The sequence below is a fragment of the Lontra canadensis genome, unplaced genomic scaffold (assembly GCF_010015895.1).
Source record: "Lontra canadensis isolate GAN:19392208 unplaced genomic scaffold, GSC_riverotter_1.0 scaffold31, whole genome shotgun sequence".
Taxonomy (NCBI): Eukaryota; Metazoa; Chordata; class Mammalia; order Carnivora; family Mustelidae; genus Lontra; species Lontra canadensis.
The window spans coordinates 6,430,733-6,452,147 of NW_022631025.1; the positions used below are offsets into that span (position 1 = coordinate 6,430,733).

The window sequence follows — 21,415 nt, forward strand, 5'->3', positions numbered from 1 at the left end:
ATGCTTGTGTCCGAGGCAACTGGAAGGATTTTATGCCAACATCTTCATGAGCACCTAGTGACCTTAGCTTTTAAAGAAATGGGACAGAGTTTCCACTCCGCAGTGACATAATAAGGTAAAAGCAGTCTCATAGCTCATGAAATTGGCAACTGTGTACTTCAAGTGCACCGTTCACCGATGATTTATATTAAATCATAACAAAACAAGAAGGAAGGAGTTAGTAGAAGAAAAGGTGAAGATACCAGCATTTGTATGTCTATGCTTTCTTTTTTCTCAATATGATAAACAACAGTGGAAGATAGGAGTGCTTTCGTATGTTTCCCACCATCTTGAAATACATGCTTAGCCACTCGTTTACATATAATATCAATAAACATGTGTATATGGCTCTAGAAATAAGTTTTTAAAAAAATAAATCCAACCATCAGTGTCTCACATTTTTATAAATTGGTAATATTTTCCACTCTCTCTGCACCATGTTTCCTGACAGTTGACTAAAATGATGTTGTCATGGAAAATTTCCATGCATGTATTCTCTACCGATGTACATTCCAGAATCTCGATTTTTCTTGTTTTTCTCCTGCTCCCTGTGCCCTGAGTGATAATCTCTAGAGATTTTTAAGAGAAGTTGCGTAGGGCTCGCTCCTTAGCCTGTGACATCTTTGCCCCCCACCCCAAGTACCATTTTTCTCATGAAGTACAAGAAGAGAGATCTGTGAGCTCTTTCTTGTTTGAGGCGAATCAACAACATCAACTTCATTAAAAAATTCTGAAATCTTTTGCTTCTGTTACACCACAAGACTTGTGCAGTCAACAGTTCCCTAACCTAAATCATGTATCCGTTTTAGCTGACTCTCAGCCTCATAATTTTAAGTGCACGATACACTTGACCTTTTTTCTTTCTTTCTTTATTTTTTTGCAAATTTTGATTCAAAAACCAATTTATTCTGTCAGGAAGTCTGTCTCTACATTTAACAGACAACTCAACTTCAGGAATTTACAGATGACCATAATTTTAGAGTTTCTCTGACATTATAAGGGACATTAATGTGCTAACCTACAGCGTACATTTAAAAATTTAATTCTGATTCTATAAGAAGACCTCACAAAACAAAGCTTAAAATACAGCTTAAATAGCTATCTTCTGATCGTGTACATTTTAATATAAAATCACAAGCAGGTTGAGACAAGTTAGCTGTGGAATAGTTTTAAATTTTAAACCATCCATTCATGAGAAAAAGTTGTCAGAGTCAATCTGCACAATTTGATCTGACACGAATCCCTATAGAGAGAGCAAACTTAATTTTATTTTTAAAAATTATATTTTCCTGGCTACTAGTACTTCACTCTACCATTTACTGTCCAGATGGGATTCCTTTTTTTAGCCAAAAAAAGTCTGCATATCACACTAATTTGAAGTCAGCTTGAAGCTACTATATTCTAAAATACATTTATCTGAAAATGAAAAGCAGTTAAGTGTAAGAATTGTATAAGAACTCAACTGGTAACACTTATGTACAATTATGAGTATACGTAAAAGTGGCCCCAAATGTCATTTAGTACAAGAAAGTAAAAACTTACAGTCATTTGATTAAAAAAAAAAATTTTTTATCTTATGATCTTCCCAGCATCAAATTTGTCTAGATAAAACAAGACCCATACTCAGTAGTTTTTTTTTAAAGTAACTTCTCTTAGTTCTTGGGTTTTTTTATGCAGATCAAATAATTATTATATATTAATAGTAGAAAACATGCAAAATACAGATAGCGCAGTTGAATTTTGAACAAAATTTTCCTGAGTTTCAAAAAGGGTCGTTAAATTTTTTTTCACTCTTTTTCATTTCCATTCATGCCTGCCCTCCATGGTTCTAGTACATAAGACAGCAGAAGACTTTTTTTTTTTTTCTTTTTTCCTTTTTTGGCTCAAGTGGGAAGCTTTGGAAATTTCCCAAGATTAGTTCTCAAGAAATTTCCAACTCAGTGTTTCCAGTAGATGATTGTCATGGTTAAGAGTCAATACTTCTTCAAAATTTAGTCCTTTCAACCTCTCTTCTGTCATTTGGCCAGTTGGAAAAAAAATGATTTTAAAAATCAATTGTTTTTATGACTGGGTCGTTACAATTTGTATCTTTCACAAGCAACTTGAGCAAGCTAAATTATTTCTAGCCCTGCTTTACCAAAAGTATCAGAGAAGCATGTCAGACTCATTTGAGCGCAGGAAGAAAAACCAAGATATTTAATCCCAGCATCAATATTAATATTCTTGGGAGCTTTGGAGAAAAATGTAACTTCCGGGTTTCTTGTAGGAGACTCCAAATTATAATGTCTACCACATTAGAGGGAACCCACAGAACTTTCTTTCATGTTGTGGGTGTTTCAACCACTTATCTATTAAATGTCTGAAACCACTCCCTACACTGGGGAGCCTTGGGTATAGATGAAGTAAAATACTGAATGACTTGTTGACCAAGCGAAAAATTCTCTGTTTATTATATTATACAACCCATCTCAGGAAGCAGGTCCCTTCTTGGAAAAGAGTTGTAGTCATTCCCGGTAACTGTTGATGCTTCTAGTCATTTTATGACCACCATAAAAACTACTCTCGTGGGACCCAGTCCTCTTTCAGATCTTAACAGATAGGTGAAGAATACGGAATGGACTGTTTTAGGAATCTCTTTAGAATATTGGTCTCTGGGGACAGCAACTATATCACCCTGATCTATTATCTCTACCTACCAAGTGAAACGGTGAATAGTTGTCTGAAATTTTCAAGTCCGGCAATTTTAATTTTTACCTTACTTTTCAACCAGAGTAAGAGAGAACCACTCCCTGAGTATATTCTAGAATGGATAGATGTGTAGAGAAAGGGAGAAAGCTTTGCCTTGTTCCCTTTTTAACTAAAGAAAGGAAAATAGATTTAGAGCTTGAAAAATCAGGATGAAGAATTTACAAAGAAAGTACTTAGCCCTTGAGCATTAAGCTGCTAACGAAAAGGCTGTTTTGTCTAAGGTAGAAAATTCCACAAGTATATTCACAACTGGTATATGTTGCTGTCAGCAAAAATGTTTGAATGTTTGCATTTCCTAACAAAGTGTCATAAATATCTGGGAACAAAACAACTTTAAAACCAAACCAAACCAAACAAAAAAGCCCAAAATGCAATTCTTGGATGCTTTCAAAGTTAGGAATTGTATTTAATGTAAAAGTCTCATCAATGAGGATAGTATAAGATCTGTGTGATTTCAGATGTCATGTGTGCATGTTTTTCTCTTCCCCGGGAATAAAGATTAACATCCTTTGGTGTCTTTTTCATTCTGCTTTTATTCTTCAACATTTAGGTGCCTTGACCCAAGCCATTCGAAATTTTGCAAAAAGCCTTGAAGGTTGGCTTTCCAATGCCATGAACAATATCCCACAGAGAATGATACAAACCAAGGTAAGTTAGTATGTGTTTGCCTTTTCTTCTGTTTTTAGGAAACCTTTCTGAGCTGTGAAGTTTAGATCTGTCCTGTTAAATGGTGTCATGTACGATGTTGGTATCAGAATATACTGAGCTTTTCAAACTTTTTTTTCTACTTGGGCTTTATAACCATGTAATCAAGAACGTGCACGAGAGATGGCGTTTGATATCACTCCTTCCGAAGAAACTAAAGAAACGTTTTAAGTGTGGAGTATTTGTAAGCCCTTTTCCAAAGTGTATGTCTCAGATTGTATATTTCAGATATGTTGCAGTGTATTTATCATTAATTTCAAAAATGAAAAAGAAGAGCCCGGAATGTTCAAATAGTTTCCACTTGAGGGAGTTTTAGATTTTTTTTTTTTAAAGTCCCGAACTACACTCATTTATAATGTGAAACGTTCATGTACATTTAATATCCTTTTGATTTTCAGGATTTTTTTTTTTTTTTGAACACTGGAGAATGCTTAAGTGAGCAGTTATCTCATAATTGATGGTGTTTATCTGGAATGTGGGTTGTAGGGCTCCAGATATGACTTGTGATCTCCACTGTGTGCCCTGCTCGCTTTGTTACTTTAGGTTAGTCTGTGAACGTATCCTATAGCAAGATGCGACTGATTCTGTCTAAACTTTGTATCAAAAGTCACATTTCTGGCTTTTTCTCAATGGCTATGTCCACTGTCCTCAGCCGTACAGCTTGTCTTTCAGTGTGGGGACACAGTCGATAAGTTGACCTTCTTGTAACTGACAGGCCTCTTTGGGAACACAAGTCACTCCTAGTTCCTTCTGCTTTGACCTAAGATGTGCAGTATCACTTTCCAAAACATACAGAAAAAACAAACAAACAAAAAAATAAAATACACAGCAGGGACGTTTCATGGATATGCCCACCTTAGATCGCTGCTCTAGAACTATGCTGTCAATGCAGTAAGGGGAGTCACAGTGGCTATTTAAATTTGAATTTGAATTTGAAATTTAATTTAAGTTAAAGTTTTAGTTCTCCAGCCACACTAGCTAGCTGTGTTTCAGGTGTACCACAGCTCCTTGTGGCCAGTGGCTACCATATTTGGCAGCACACCTACAGAGCATGACCATCATTGCAGAAAGTTCTAGAGTGCCACATTGAGGTGGGCAAAGGAAGGGGGTACTGTTTGATCATGATGGTTCCAGGAATGCTTTCCAGTTTGCTAACTTAGTCATATTCACATTAGAATGTCAAACAGCTGAAAGGACCTTCCTTCCCAGTATTATCGAAGTGAATGTAGTAGCAATCTAATTGCAATATTGGCCAATTTCATTGGTCCCCAGAGTTGATGTGGATGATCTGCCTTGGGGGACAGTGTCTTCTGCTTTTCTTCTGCCACTCATGTACAGCCTGTTTTCATCTGAGCACTCAATCAATGAAGATAATCTGCTCCAACAAAGGAAAGAGCCTAATTTGGTTATGACGGGCCCTTGCTATCAAACCTGCCCCACCACCATAACATAGTTTTGGTGCAACCGTGAGCCATCTGCTTAACCCCTTTAAGTCACTATGTGTGTCCCATGTGACAGTTATGAGAGTTCAGGTGATATATGTGAGGCACTGAACATGTTGTCTGGCACTTAAGTTTGTCCTCGGTTAATAGAAACCACAGAAATGGAAAAAAGTGTAAGACCTCTTCCAACTTCCATATAGTCCCAAAACATCTCACTATTAAGACAGAGCATCCTTTGACCTTTGAACACCCTGGATGAAACTGTTGAATCAGCTGCTTCTTACATACCACTTGTCACTTAATGACATGACATGCAGTCCTGTAGATATGTTAAAAATGCTCATTAGATTTATTGTGCATGTGACAGATTTCCATGAGATCGTGAGATTTAGATATTTACCTAGACTTTTTTTTTTTTTTTTTTTACACATTATCTTTGCTATCTTTCAGTGTAACCTGTTTCGTTCAGGGTCTCAGTAGGAAGCAAATGGTAGATCCAAGGGGAGAATAACTGAAAAGAATTTAAGAAGGGTCTATTCCCAAAGATGTGAGCAGTTAAGAAAACTCAGAGGACTGGTAAATCACCCTGGGGCTGGCAACAGTGGGGAGACATGAGCTTCCCTAGATCTGAAGGGGAAAGAGGTAAAAGTTATGGCATTAGGACATCATCCCCTTCCCTCAAGGACTGTGTGGCCTTAGTCCAAAAAAGCAAGCTTTGCCGAAACATGGAGAGAGCAGAAGTTGTAGGGGAATAAATTCTCTGAACACTCTTTCTTTTCCCCCATCGTTCTGTTCTTCCCACTGCGTATCATTGGCCAAACCCAACTGGAAGCCAAAATGTAAGGGCAGTGCTTAATGTAGTCCATTCAGGGCAGCCTTCCTGGGCAGAGGAGCCTGGAGAAGAATGGCAAGTAGATGTCGAGGAGCAAATGGAGAAATCGTGGATGGCTCTTGTACCGAAATTCCGATCGTGCAAAAGAATTCTTGTTGCCGATGTCTGATAAGTTTATTGGCTATGTATTTGCTAATACTAAAAACACCTTCTCTAAAATAAAAGCCGTAAGAGCGAATCTGGATGACAGTGCTTTGAAGACTATAAAAATCTTTTATCCATTTAAAAAAGTGAGATGGTACATTTCAGTTTCCCAAATAAAAAGGGAAAAAAAATGGTATTACTGAGTTTATATCGACAGTTCTACAGAGAGTAAAAGAGAAATGAAAATCAACACTTTTCCTGCTTCCCTAGACAAAGTCATTTCTTGCAAGACTGGTTTAATTAATGCTGCACTCAGATGTCGAAGAACATGGGAGTTTGTTTTAGTCTTGACCTCTACCTACTCAAAAGGAAAATAATACTTGGTTTTGAGATTTAAATGCTATAATTTACAAGTAACCTCTCCCACAAAATGAGTTCGAAATAAGTATCAGAGGGAAGCAGTTACAATTTGGCAAGGGAATAAAGATTTGAAGATTGCGGCGGTCTCTTTTCCTGGAATGGAAAGCTACCCGGTTTTGATGGGATTTCTTTCTAGGTTGCCGCTGTAAGTGCCTTTGCCCAGACTCTGCGAAGATACACATCGCTCAATCACCTGGCCCAGGCAGCTCGTGCAGTGCTCCAGAACACTTCCCAGATCAACCAGATGCTCAATGACCTCAACCGTGTCGACTTTGCCAATGTCCAGGTACTCTGCTTTCTTTCAAAATATCTCTTGGAAGGAAAGACACCCCATTTTTACTTGCTCTTTCCTACGTTTCCTCAAGGCATAGACAGCATCTGTGGTCCTGTGTCCTGAAAGAGGGGAATCTGACTCAGCCGGGACTTTACTGCTCGTCTGTCTCGTAGTCTGCTGAGATGTATTGTACTCAATGTGACGTATGTCAGCAGGGTTTGCTAATTACTGGAGTCAGGACAGTCACAGTCATGGAAGTTAGGTAGGCAAGAGATTAAACTCTTCCATCTGCTAGCTGTGCAATCTTGGACAAGTTGCTTAACTGCTCTGGGCTTTCCCCTTTCTACCTTACAACATCTATCTGAGATAATTGTTACATATTTAGTAATACATGAAGTTCTTTGTGCTGTAACACACAAGAAATTTATGTTTTTAATAGTTCCCTATCTTGGGGTGCCTGGGTGGCTCAGTAGGTTAAGTGCCTGCCTTTGGCTCAGGTCATGATCTCAGGGCCCTGGGATCCAGCCCTGCATTGGGCTCCTTGCTCAGCAGGGATCCCCTCTCCCTCTGACCTACCTCCCTACTTGGGTGTGCTTGCTCGCTCACTCTCGTTCTTTCTCTCTCCTTCTCAAATAAATAAAATCTTTTAAAAAAAACAGTGCCCCATCTTGAAAGAACTAAGAACACTTAGAAACTATTTCAGAGCATCTGGTAAACACTTGTTCATTTGCAAAGAATTGGGAGCAATATATTTGGCTCTTTTGTTTGTCCCAGTAGAAAAAAAAGGTATTTTAACCTTGCGATCAAACTATTTATTTATACTTTAAAGTACACTTATAAAGACAGGCAACTTAGGAATATTATTATGAACTCCCACAAATATTTTATTTCAGATATTAAAATAATGAAACTAGTTGTTACCATATAAAAATAGCACATTGCTCAAAGCAGAAGCAACAGAGGAAAGAAAAAAAATACCTAAACTGAACATGACCAAAATGAAAGATTTTTGTGCTTCAAGAGATGAGCAAGAAAGTGAAATGACAACTAATGGAATTGAGAACATTTTTGCAAATTATCTGATACAAACTTATATCTAGAATATATAAAGAACTCTTACAACCCAATAATAAAAAGACAACCCAGTTTGAAAAGGGCAAAGATCTGCATAGCCATTTCTCCAAAGAAGACAGACAGATGGCCAGTAAGCCCCTGAAAAGATCATGAATGGAATTGGCACTGGGGAAATGCAGCTCAGAACCACAGTGGGATTTTTACTTCATCCACACTAAAATGGGTATAATCAGACAGATAATCGCAGAAAGAAGGGAGTTTAAGGTGGAATATGCTACCTTAAGAAAGGGATTACTGATTAAAATGAACAGTGTGAGAAGTGAGACCCAAGATGTAGGGGAAAGGAAGGGCACTGCCCGGAACCCCACGCACCACTGACCAGAATGTCAAATGCAGCCACTTTGGAAAACAGTGTAGCAGTTTCTGCAGGGGTTGACGTAGAGTTCCCGTATGACTTAGCAACTTCACTCCTAGACCAAGAGAAACAAAATCAAGGCCACGTAAAACGTGTACATGGACGTTCATAGCAGCATAATTCACCTTCGCTGCATGACCATGGAAACAACCCCGATGGCCGCTAACTGACAAGTACATAACATATTCACGCAATGGAACATTATGTGGCATCAAAAAGAAATGAGGTTCTGACACTTGCTACGTTGTGAATGAACTTTGAAGATACTATGCTAAGGGAAAGAAGCCAAACGCAAAGGGTCACATAGTGCATGATTCCTTTTATACGGAATGTGCAGAATAGATAAGTCTATAAGAGATAGAAAATAGGTTCTTGATTGCCTGGGTTCTAGGGACTGGGAATTGAAAGGTGACGGATTGCAGGGGGTGGTCTTTTGGGGGACGTGAAAACATTCTAAAATCGTGACAGGTGGACAACTCAATGTTCTACAAGAAGCCATTGAGTGATATATTTTAAACGAGTGAATTTTTTGATATGAGAATTATATCTCAGTAAAACTTAAACAATGCCTTCGCTTTAAAATAAACCACCAATTACTCCTGTTTCCTAGAAATTTTAATCTGCACGTCTGGTCTGGTTTTACCATTTCATTATATCAAAAAGTAATAATTGGGCTTGATTCACTTTGGGATATAGTAATTAGTTAAGTTTGTTCTGACTTTCATGGATTGGGCTCAAACTGCTGGTTATGTGAAGTCTTAAAAAATCTGCCTTTCTATGTATCTGTGTGTTTATCTATGTAAAAACACGTTTAAATACACAGGCAAACACAAAATGTCTATAAGAACAAACTGTCTCAGGCTTTGCAAAGCCATTAGCTTAACATAGTTCAATGAAATTTACGTTAACTGGTTTTAGTGAGACTATTAGAAGTTCATATTGCCTGAAAATTTATCCTGATATTTCTTTCACATCTCCATTCAGAAGAGATACTTTAAAAAGCACCTTTAGGGGCGCCTGGGTGGCTCAGTGGGTTAAAGCCTCTGCCTTCAGCTCAGGTCATGATCCCAGGGGCTCTCTGCTCAGCAGGGAACCTGTTTCCTCCTTTCTCTCTGCCTACTTGTGGTCTCTGTCAAATAAATAAAATCTTAAAAATAAATAATAAAAATAAAAAGCACTTTTGAAAAAGTCGAAGTGGTAAGGCAACCTGTGGTTTCAAATGTGACATTAAGTTCCAGAACAGAAAATAGAAAGAATAATTCCTGGTACTATCTGAGAAAGATTTTCTGTTCCTTTTGTATACTCCTGTATCTGAGACCCTGTGAAGTATTTATGCAAATGAGTTCCTCCTGGTTGTAACTGCCCACTTTGGGATCATCTTTGCATTTAAATGGTGGATTTTATCTCTGCTCTGCTCTTCCTCCCCAACCAACTCAGGCTCCCTTTTCCCTTCTTCTGGAGTGTTCTTGGGTCTGCATGACAGTTATCAGTGCTGATACCTGGGTGACTCACCTCTGTCCTCTGAGACCCTTTCCTTTCTTCAGAGGACCAGGAGCACAGTGGCCTGTTTCCCCACCACCTTCCTTCTCACACTGTGTTCATTTTGATCAGTTTTCTCTTTCTTAGGGTATCGTGTTCTCCACCTTTGACTCCCTTTCCTTCCTTTTCTGTTGGGAGCTTGGCTCGGTTTTTGTAGCGTCCTCTGGATTCTCCATCCTCTGCCTCTCCTTGCACTTTTGTCACCCTCTCCTGGTCATCTGGACGTCGCCCCTGGCCCTTCCAAAGAGACCTCAGCAACAGGGACATGTGTGAAGATGGTGGTCTTGCAATAAAGGGACTGTAATGTTTAACAAGGAGATGACTCTTCAGTGTCAATATTATAATGCTCTTAAGAGCTTGAAAATACTAAGAGGTTTCCTTCAGGACATCCGTAAATCTTTTTCACCACTTCGTCCTTCTCTAATTAACTCCTCTTTCACTCAGGCATTCAAAATACCCCATCTAGGGGCAGGTGTCTGGGTGGCTCAATCCGTTAAGCACCTGACTCTTTATTTCAGCTGGGGTCCTGATCTTGAGTTGTGAGATTGAGCCTGAGTCCTTCTGCTCTCAGCAGGGAGTCTGCTTGAACTTTTTCTCCCCCTCCCTCCGCTCCTCCCCCCACTTGTGCTGTCTCACTCTCTCTCTCAAATACATAAACAAATCTTACTAAACAAAGATCAGCTGGGGTGCCTGGGTGGCTCAGTGGGTTAAGCCTCCGCCTTTGGCTCAAGTCATGATCTCAAGGTCCTGGGATCGAGCCCTGCATCGGGCTCTCTGCTCAGCAGGGAGCCTGTTTCCTCCCTTCTCTCTCTACCTGCCTCTCTGCCTACTTGTGATCTCTGTCAAATAAATAAATAAAATCTTTTAAAAAATCATCTTTCTACCACAGTATAATTGGTTTTGTTTTATTTAATTGATAACATTGCAGTGGTATCGTTTTTGTGTGTAAATAAATAGTTTTTCATCCACATTATGGGCAAATAGCTTTTGGTGGGTTGACCTGATAACTTATCCATTGTGCACACTTACGTTTGCTTATTTAAAAGATACTCCGATTGTGACGCAACCGACTCCTTATCATTTTGGATGTAATTTATTTGTAAGTGAAGAACATCTTTAATGTTCATCTTAGCTTTTTCCCTTTATAGAGCTGAAAAGTCCAAATTCCTTTCACAAGGGAATATTTATAGAGTACTCTATTGTTAATGTATTTTCAGTCTCCAAAGTAGTAAAATGATGTATAATGTAAAGTAATTTGAAAAGCCAGAATAATGCCCTGTGGTTTTATTTTTTTAAGTCAGTGTTCAGTCCCAATCACCCTCTCTTTCCTAAAACTGTCTTCCAAGTAAATAGTGAGTTTGAATTTATGTTATGAAAGGAAATTGAATTCCTCCAAGGAAGCCAGTGAGTTCCTCCCCCCAGCCCCCACCCCAGTTATCAACACACAAACAAACGAAAAACAACCCACCCTCCCTACAATGAATACAGAGTTTCAGTTTTGCAAAATGAAAGAGTTGATTGCATTATAATATATAATATATATATTATTTTATATGTATTTTAATATTTTATATTAATATATAATATATAAATATATATTTGAAAGGAAAGAGTTGATTGCATTATAATATATAATATATAAATTATAATTATATTTCATTTATGAATATATTTCATAAATGAATATGTTTCATAAATTATGAAATGTTTTCATATATTTCATATAAAATAATATATTTTATATAAAATAATTTTCATAAATTATGAACATATTTCATAAATAAATATATTTCATTTATGAAAATGAAAGAGTTGATTGCATTATAAGGAACATATAGTTAACACTCCTGTACTGTACTCTTAAAAATGGTTAAGATGATAAACTTATGTTATTAGTTTTTTATCACAATTTTAAAAATGCTTAGATATTAATGAAGGAGAACAAAAACAATCTTCCCTATCCTTTCCTTGATGCCTAGATTCTTCCCTGGATACTCTCCTGGACTCTTAATATAAAATTTCAGAGTCATTTGACAGTGTGTGTTGGAAGCGTTTAACTATTATTCTTATATAATTCTATCATAAAGGAGTAAATGCAGACTTTGCAAAGATGTCACTTCAAGATGGCTAATTCCAGCATTTTACCTAAAAAATCATAATGAACATGAATGTCTAACTGTGTGGAATTGATTATGAAAATAATGGTATATTCATGCATTAAAGCAAATTTAGTCATTCAGCAATTAAATATAGCTCTACATTTGCCTACATGGAAATTCAGTTTTATTATATATATCATATATAAATTCAGTTCTCATAAGAGAAACTAAGCAGAATCTCTACTCGAATGTATAATGTGGTCCTTTTTTATTTTAAATATTTATATATGCATAAGCACATAGTGCATGCGAATCGTTTAAAAGCATGTTTTAGTTATCTCTTAGTGTTGACATCTTAGATATTCCTAATATTTTGTTCCTTTGTGCTCATTCGTATTTTCAGTTTTTTCTAGAATTATATTTATAGGGCACTTTAAACTTTGAAAGTGATTCTTAGAAGGTACATCTGAAAGACTTTATGGTTAATTAGATCAGAGAAGGATAGCGGATGGTGTCATCTATTGAAAATTAAGAAGGAACTGTAGGTTTACCTAGGGAAATAGAATAAATTCAGTTTGGGCATTTTGTTTTTAAAATGCCTCCCAGTTGAAGTGTCTCTTGAGTAGGTAATGTCTGTACCATGAGAAGAGATGTGGGAACCAGAGAATGAAGGTGAGGGGTTTCCTCAACGGAGGCTGTCTGTGTGAGTGGACTCGCCCTCCGACAGCTCATGGCGTGGAAGCTATACACACCCTTTCCAGAAAATTACACACATGATCACACTGTTTTAGAGGTAGAATTAAGACCTTCACAGACACCCCTCCACAGGAGCTTTTCTTGAAAACATTTTCTCGTTGCAGTGAACGCAGCTTAAAAATTCTTGTCACATCACATTTCTCTGTTTTATACTTCGGGAAAATGAGGCCTACATAGATCACACGAGTTGCTTGAGGTGGGTTTAGCTGACACACGCCCTGCATTAAAGTCCATGTCCTCTGACTCTCAGTCAAACATTATATTCCCAATAATTATGTTTTGACCCTGAGAGTGTATATTTTTTTAATTTTTAAATATAACACAGGGACACTTGCGTGGGTCAGCGTCTGCCTTCGGCTCGGGTCACGATCCCGGGGTCCTGGGATGAGCCCTGCGGTTACCTTCCTGCTCAGTGGGGAGCCTGCGTCTCCCTCTGCTCCTTCCCCTGCTCCCCTGCTCCTACTAAAGAGATGAAATCTAAGAAATGAAATATAACACAGCCCTGGAAATGTCACAAAACTTAGAGCAACTACTGAAAAGCAGCTTTAAAGGTTTCTGTTCCAGGGGCGCCTGGGGGGCTCACTGGGCTAAGCCTCTGCTTTCAGCTCAGGTCATGATCTCAGGGTCTTGGGATCGAGTCCTGCGTCGGGCTCTCTGCTCAGCAGGGAGCCTGCCTCCTCCTCCTCGTCTCTCTGCCTGCCTCTCTGCCTACTTGTGATCTGTCAAAAAAAAAAAAAAAAAATCAAAAACTCAGACAGCACATGCTCCCACCTCCTACCACCCCGGGCTTGTTTCTCTTTTAATCCTGAGGGAACACTTTTGGCCAATCGAATCTGCTTTTCCATCTGACTTTCCCTAAATCTTCTCAAACGGATTGATTGGCTTTAAAGTTTTCTCTGATTGTGGGGTGAGGTGGAGCGGGGAGGAAATGAGGGAGAGCCGACTTGTGAAGGCAGACCCCGTACACTGTCAGTTCAGCCACTCTTTTTCTTTAGATGATCGTGTATTTGAGTCCTTCACGTGGACTAGCTGATGTGGAAAAACCAAGTCACGCTTCCGTGTCATGTCTCGTTTTCAGGAGCAGAGGCGGTGCTGGTTTTCTACGACCCACAAGCGGTCCTTCGTTTTCTTAATTCATGTCGTTGTTGGAAGCTGTCCTTGTAATTTCCTGTTCACGAGCAGGGTCTGTGTGCCGACCTTCAAGGGAAAGATGCTGAGTTGAAGTTTCCCTTTGCTTTCCGTGTCCTGTCCCAGGAGCAGGCTTCTTGGGTGTGCCAGTGTGATGACAACATGGTCCAGAGACTAGAGACAGACTTCAAGATGACCCTCCAGCAGCAGAGCACCCTGGAGCAGTGGGCCGCGTGGCTGGACAATGTGATGATGCAGGCGCTAAAACCGTACGAGGGAAGGCCCAGTTTTCCTAAAGCTGCCCGGCAATTTCTGCTAAAATGGTCTTTCTACAGGTATTGTCTCACTTTTTCCTGAGCTTTATGTATTGTCCATGTTCTGCAAATAGGCGTGCTTCTCAGACGGGGGAAAGAAACGAGCGGAGACTTGGCTATTACCTTCAGCCCACCTCGGTGATTCTAGCCACGTGGGGTCGTACCAGCAGGTTTATGGGGATGAACCTCTCGTTTGGGAATCGAAGCCTCTTGCTCCCAGCCCTGGCATTCCCAGGTGGGAGGTCTCAGGCACCAGTCCAGAAGACAAATTCAGCAACAGACAGAAAAGGGCCCAGCTCCCTCCCTCTTGCAGACGTACATTATTTGGGCCTCTGTGGTGAAGACTTAACCCCACTCTCCTCCTGATTTGCTGGTGTGGGTGATTTGCGAGCTGCGGTCACTCGACCAGGAGCATCACTTTCACTTGGAAGCGTGTTCCAAAAGGGAACGCTCAGGCCGCTCCCCTAAATCTGCCAGAATCAGGAACTATAGTGCTTGAACCCAGCCATCTGTGCTTTTAAGAAAGTCTTTTAAGTGATGGTGACGCAAGCTCAGAACCATCCAGTTCATTTCTTAATTTTATCAGCTACGACTGTTTTCAAACCTAGCTGCACATTAGAATTAGTGTAAAAACGATAAAAATCGGAGGAACGTCCCCCAACCCTATTGATTTGAAAATCTTGATGCGTGGATGGGAGTGATTAGGAAATGAGGTCATCAGAAATTTGGTCTTCAGAGAGCTTCCTCCTGATGATTCTAACCCATAGCCAGTTTAAGAACCAATAATCAGTAGATGGTACACTATGAATCCCTTATGGACTAAAATCGTATATGTATGTTTCTGTCGACATGGAACCCCGGAAGAGAAAACCTTTCAGGTGACATGATATGTGATATCAAGGGTCGGGATAAGTTGTTGGCCATAGGTCTGCCCTAAGGATTAAAAACAGAGCCTGTGTACATGGGCTTATATACCTTATATACCATATATATATATATATATATGATGAAACTGAGAGGTGGGGTTTCATTTCATAACACAAATAAGGTAAGTTAAGCTCTAGCTCTGCTCTGATGTTTCATTAAGTGTTAATTTCATGTTACCTAATAGTTTTCTGATGTTTAGCCCAGGGTCAAGTGAAGGAAAGCTTGCCTGCTTTGTATTACTGTCATTTCATTTTTGTTTTGGGACTGGAATAATTCCACAGTTCTGTCTCTCCTACATCGGATACCTTTAGCCCACGGGATTTGAGAAGGGCCTTATTAGAATGCTGCCCGACTCAGTGAGCCTCCTCGTATGCTGCAGCGAGGCCAGTGGTAGGTTTAGATGTCTGGGTGTTAACGAGGTAGATGTCGATGAGAGGTGTAGGTTTTCCCTGGATACATGGGGAAGATTTCGAAAACATTGTCACAGTGTCTCAAAGAAACCACAGCAACAGTAGGGGTAATTGTAAGAATTCAGAATTTTAATTTGGGAACATTTCTTAAGAACATTTTGGATATTTTCCCATTTGCCTATGACTTGATTTTTTTTTTTTATTCAAACATTGTCTTCTCAGCAAGTCATACAGATGGTATATGTATTTCATGAAAGACTGAGGAAACCAAAGTTATACAAGCTGATTCGTCTAGAACCTATAAGGCCAATAGCTTCGCCAATATCAGAAAATGCAAGGTTGTGGGTTTTTTCTTTTTTCTTCCTTCTTAGTGCTTTCTTATGTTGCTAAGTCAGACTTGCCCTACTCCTTCCTGTGGGTTTTTATTTTTTTTCTATATTTAGTTGATATCGTTTTAGAAATAAACCCCTAGAGCCTCCATCTCCGCAGAGATCTGTTGCAAGTATCTTGAAAGGAGAGAAAATTACTTACTTGTATTTCTTGTTCTCTGCAGATATACAAACCCGGCAGGCCATCCCTTGCCTGCCCTCTGTCCTTGCTTGAGTCGGGGATAATTGGCTTGTTATTATTAGACACTATTATGGTTATTATTTTCATTTCAAAAAGACTCAAAGGCAGATAGTTCAGGGCCACAGAAGGCATATTCAGACAGATGCATACCTCCTGCTGGTAGGAAAAGTCCATGGCTTAGAAATGGAAGAGCCTTTAAAATCCGAACTGTTTTTTACTGAGGCTTAAGAACATTTTGGTAATGAAATTGCATTCCCAAACTATCAGAGAGGCAGAACTACAGAGTTATGTGTGTGTGTGGTTTTTTTTCAACCCCATGGTTCTGGCATTGTAGTAAGAATTTGGCAGTGCCACACACAGACCCTTCATGTTCTGAAGCCAGGTGATCTCGTAATTTCTGAAGTTCTGTGTGTATATTTACATGCATACAAAGAGAGAAATGGGCTGGCAGACAATCAGGACAGCAGGTGACACGCTGCTGCAGACACGCTGTGCTCCAAATGGGGGTCTCTCCTGGCCTAACCTGGCTTTGAATGACTACCGTTGGCTCCCTGGGAGGTGAGAAGAAGATATCACCACCTTTCTTGGGCAGACGTGGAGAAGTCATGTGGGCCATTTCTCAGCCGGTGTGTTCTGTGGTTAACAGAAGAGAACATTCCTGAGGGTCACCCAAATAACTCCCTTTTTAAAGAACAAAATATATAGCTTTGATACAGTGACTTGAAAGGGGATACAGGGAACTTAGTTTTCCTACAACTGGACGATTTATACATCTTCCAGAAAGTAATAGTTTTTTGGAGCCGACCGTCAGCACTGTTTGAAAAGAATGTGTAGGGGGTCACCGGTGCGACGCTGTCCCCTTTCTCCTTAGGAAGGTTGTGGCATATCCCCAGATGCACAGAGTGGACTGAGTATCACTGGTTAGCGTATGTGCTACAGCTTCCAGACCGTAGATGTAAAGATAAATCCACAAAGGGGTCCCTCATCTGTTGTAAAATAATTAACTCGAGAACTCTGATTTTAAAAGAAGTTGAATTGGTGGTAACTTAGCAACGCAAAATCCAGTGGAGTCTGTTTTGCAACATATCTTACAGAAGTCTGAATCAGACAAAAAGTTTCCAATTAAACCACTAATTGTGTCATTTAATACTTGGCTCGTAGGGCAAAGGCCCAACATAGAAAAGATACTGAAGGAGACGTAGCATTAATCATGCAAGTCAACTGATGTTTTTCTATACCTACGACAGTAATTTCATGGCGTGCTTATCAGTATTTGGTAAAAATAGCTAGGGATTTTACCGGAAGGTCAGCAGATTTCTTATTTGTTTTGTTTTCCAGCAGATTTTGGTATTACGTGTGTATTTTGTGCTGAAATAAGTTGATTGCCTAACTGTCTAAAAGTTTCCAAAACACTTAGAATAAAATCCAAGGCCTTGTCATGGCCTACAAGACCCAACATCAGCCAGGAGTGACCCGGGCCCACTTTGGTTTCTTCTCTTTGCTCCTTGTCTTCAAGGGCACGAGCCTCCCGGCTCTTCTTTGAACGCATCAAGCATGGTTCTGCCTCACCGTCTTGGCGTTTGCTCTCCTTTCTGCCGGGGAAGCTCCCACGTTCACAAGGCTCCCTTCAGTCCAGTTTCCTCCGTTATGTCCCCTCTTCAGACAACCTCGCGTAAAGTGCCTGCCCCCATCACTCTCTGCTTTCCCTGATTTATTTTTTTCACATAGGATTTATCACGGCCTCACTTTATATTTTATATCTACCTGTGGTTTTTCTTCCCAGCCATTTCTCTTACTAGAGTGTGAGCTCTGTTGAGACCAGAATTTCCTGTGAGTCGCTCTGGAACAAGACACTGGCGCAGAGTAGGAATGCGATAATCCTCTACCCAGTGGACGAATGTAAATTCCCTTGGGAAAAAGCAGGGGGCTCAGCAGATGTCTATAGCACTGTCAGAAGGCTACTCAATCTGAATGCTTTTCTTAGTCATTAACACGATTTTAGGGTTTTTCTATCTCAAGGAAAATATAAAGGCCTAAAACTTGAACTTAAAAAAATATTATATATAATTCATCCTATATCTGTGATATTTATCTCTGCAAAGATTTACTGACATTCAACTGACCTAGAATTTGTTTTTTATACTTGTAATGTCCTCTATTGAAATAAACATATTTTAAGGGCACTTGAGTGGCTCAGTCAGTTAAACCTCTGCCTTTGGCTCAGGTCATAATCCCAGGGTTCTGGGTTCGAGCCCCACTTGGGGCTCCCTGCTCAGCGAGAAGTCTGCTTCTCTCTTTGCCCCTCCCCTCTGTTCTTGCTTTCTCTCTCTCTCTGGTTCTCTCCCTCTTTCTCTCAAGTAAATAAAATCTTTTAAAAAAATTTAAATACGAAAAATTAAAAAGTAAACATTTTTTAAATGAAATCAGTATGTGCTCACTTTAGAAAATCTGTGACATATTACAAATAACAAGGAAGGGCACCTGGCTGGCTCAGTCAGTAAAGACTGTTAGTCTTGATCTGTGGGTGGTAAGTTTGAGCCCCATGTTGGGTGTAGAGATTTCCTTTTTTTTTTTTTTTAAGATTTTATTTATTTATTTGAGAGAGAGAGAGCATGAGAGGAGAGAGGTTGGCAGGAGAAGCAGACTCCCTGCTGAGCAGGGAGCCTGATGTGGGACTCGATCCCGGGACTCCAGGATCATGACCTGAGCCGAAGGCAGTTGCTTAACCAACTGAGCCACCCAGGCACCCCGGGTGTAGAAATTTCTTAATAAAATATTTTATTTTATGTTTTTAAGATTTTATTTATTTGGGAGAGAGAGAGAACACGAGTGAGGGGAGGGGCAGAAGGAAAGAATACCCAGGAAGACTCCCACTGAGCACGGAACCCAACATGGGGCTTGATCCCACAACCCATGAGGTTAGGACCTCAGCCAAAACCAAGAGTTGGACACTTAACTAACTGAATCACCCAGGCGCTCCGAAAATGAAATCTTTAAAAAAAAAAAAAAAAAAAAAAAAACTTAACAAGAAATAAACTTACATCAATCATAATTTTAATACCTGGAAAAATAACCACTGGTGATTTGTTGGGGCTTTTTTGTGGCGATATAAAATTGGAATTCAGTTGTTTACCATAGTTTATCATCTATATTTTTCTTTCCCCTAGCATTTTTCACTTGACATTATATCTTAAGCATTTCTTGTCATTAAACATCTTCAGAAGCATAAATTTTTTTTTTAAGATTTTATTTATTTGACAGAGATAGAGGGATCACAAGTAGGTAGAGAGGCAGACACAGAGAGGAGGGGAAGCAGGCTCCCTGCTGAGCAGAGAGCCCTGTGCAGGATCGATCCATGGACCCTGAGATCATGACCTGAGCTGAAGGCAGACACTTAACCCACTGAGCCACCCAGGCGCCCCCAGAAGCATAACTTTTATAATATCCTCACAATATCCAATATCACATGTATATCTCACACATTATTTAAACATTTACCTTTTCCCCTATTCTTAAGCATTTAGGTGGGTTTTGGCATTGTGATACAATGATAAAAAATACTGTAATCTTTGCATGAAATTTCTCCTGTATCTTTAGACACGTTCTGGTAAAAAGGTTTGAACTTTCTGAAGTGATTAACACTGTGTTAATGAAGTGTGCTAGCTCAGAGCTAATAATTTCCCATTTACTTAAGGGTAGGATTTTTTTTTTTTTAAACTACAAGACAATTGTCCTGTTAAATAGACTCCTATATATCTTACTTCTTTAACTTGACATATTATCTATCATAGACACCTTTCTGAGTTACTACCTTTATGTCTGGTTTTTCCTCGTTTCTTTAAACTTCACGCAGTTCATATATGAATGAGCCATAATTTGTAATTCGTCTAATCAACATTAACTGATCCCTCCTAGTTTCTCAGTGGGATAAATTTGCTACAGTTAAAATTACTTTTGTTCATTTGCATAATGTTTTGGAATTAGCATTGCTAGGTCAAAGGTTTTCTGCATTTTTAATTTTGATAAATATTGCCAAATTTCTCTTCCAAACAGAAGTTTCATGAATTTATACTTGTGAAAACAGTAAATGAGAATTCTTTTCCCGTCTTCTCTATAACACTGGACCTCCTCCTCTCTTACAGTATGATAAATGATATTTGGTATTTTACTTTAATTGGTAATTTTTGAAATTTTGAATAAGAGTACTCATTTTTTAAAAATTTTTTTAGCCATTTGTCTTCTCTGGGACATATTATAAATATTTGCTGCCTTCAATAAGTAATGCAATTAGGAGCAAATTTCTGCCTCTGTCTGACTTGATTTTTCAAAATTCTTTATTTCATATGATCAAGTTTGGATCAGTAGAGGTAAAAATGTTATGCAACATTTTATTATTTTCATGTTGTGTTTGCTTTTGCTCTTTTAAGTAGAGGTTTCTCTGCCTTTTTAGATTTTTCCATAGAAAAATAATTTTTTATTTTCAAATATATAGAATTTTATGTTTGTTTCTAGAATGTATATGTAGAATTTTATATCCGTTTATAGAATTATAAACAGAATTTTATGTGTGTGGCATATGAATGAAAGAATCTGTTTTTAGTAGTTCACTTACAGAGTTCTAAACTTGAGCTTTCGCTAAGGTGTTTGAGTCTAAGGACTTATTCACTAGAACTATGATGTATGATAATGAATATATTATTAACTCTAATATATGTAGTGCTGTGGTAATGGATAATTCTTTTAATTCCAATATAACTAACATACAGTGTTATATTAGTTTCAGGTGTACAATATAGTGATTCAGTAATTCTATACCTTACTCAGTGCTCACCCTGATACATGTACTCGTAATCCCCATCACCTATTTCACCCATGCCCCCCACTTACCTCCCCTCTAAAAAACCATCAGTTCTCTATAGTTAAGAGTCCGCTTTTTGGTTTGTCTCTTTTCTCCTTTGTTCGTTTATTTTGTTAAATTCCACATATGAGTGAAATCGTACGGTATTTGTCTTTCTCTGACTAACATTTCACTTAGCATTTTAATCTCTAGATCATCCCTGTCATTGCAAATGGTAAGATTTCATTCTCTTTATGGCTGAATAATAGTCAATGTATGTATATATGATACATCTTCTTTGTCCATTCATCTGTCGATGGGTGGACACTCGGTGCTTCCATAATTGAGCTATTGTAAATAACGTTGTAATAAACATACGGTGCTTATATCTTTTCAAGTTTGTGTTTTCATATTCTTTGGGTAAATACCCAGTAGAGGGATATACTGGTGATATATCAGTGGGATATATATAGTGGGATATGCCATGATATATCAGTGGGATATATATAGTGGGATATACCATCTGGTGATATATTTGTAGTTTTTTGAGGAATCTCCGTACTGTTTTCCACAGTGGTTGCACCATTTTATATTCCCACCAACAGTGCTTGAGGGTTCCTTTTTCTCCACATCTTTGCCAACACTTGTTATTTCTTGTGTTTTGACTTTAGCCATTCTGACTGAGTGAGGTGATAACCTCATTGTGGATTTGATTTATATTTCCCTGATGATGAATGATGTT

The 21,415-nt window shown here is 38.9% G+C and overlaps 1 protein-coding gene across 7 annotated transcripts in view; it reads left to right on the plus strand.

Moving 5' to 3' along the window:
• The window catches only part of RFX3 (regulatory factor X3), a 281,939-nt gene that overhangs the window by 237,432 nt on the left and 23,092 nt on the right, over positions 1 to 21,415 (plus strand). For all 7 annotated transcript variants that reach the window (XM_032866534.1, XM_032866530.1, XM_032866529.1 and 4 more), the window contains 3 exons: positions 3,338 to 3,435; positions 6,467 to 6,616; positions 13,742 to 13,950. In XM_032866534.1, the coding sequence (XP_032722425.1) occupies positions 3,338 to 3,435; positions 6,467 to 6,616; positions 13,742 to 13,950 (457 nt within the window). The remainder of the gene's footprint in view (positions 1 to 3,337; positions 3,436 to 6,466; positions 6,617 to 13,741; positions 13,951 to 21,415) is intronic.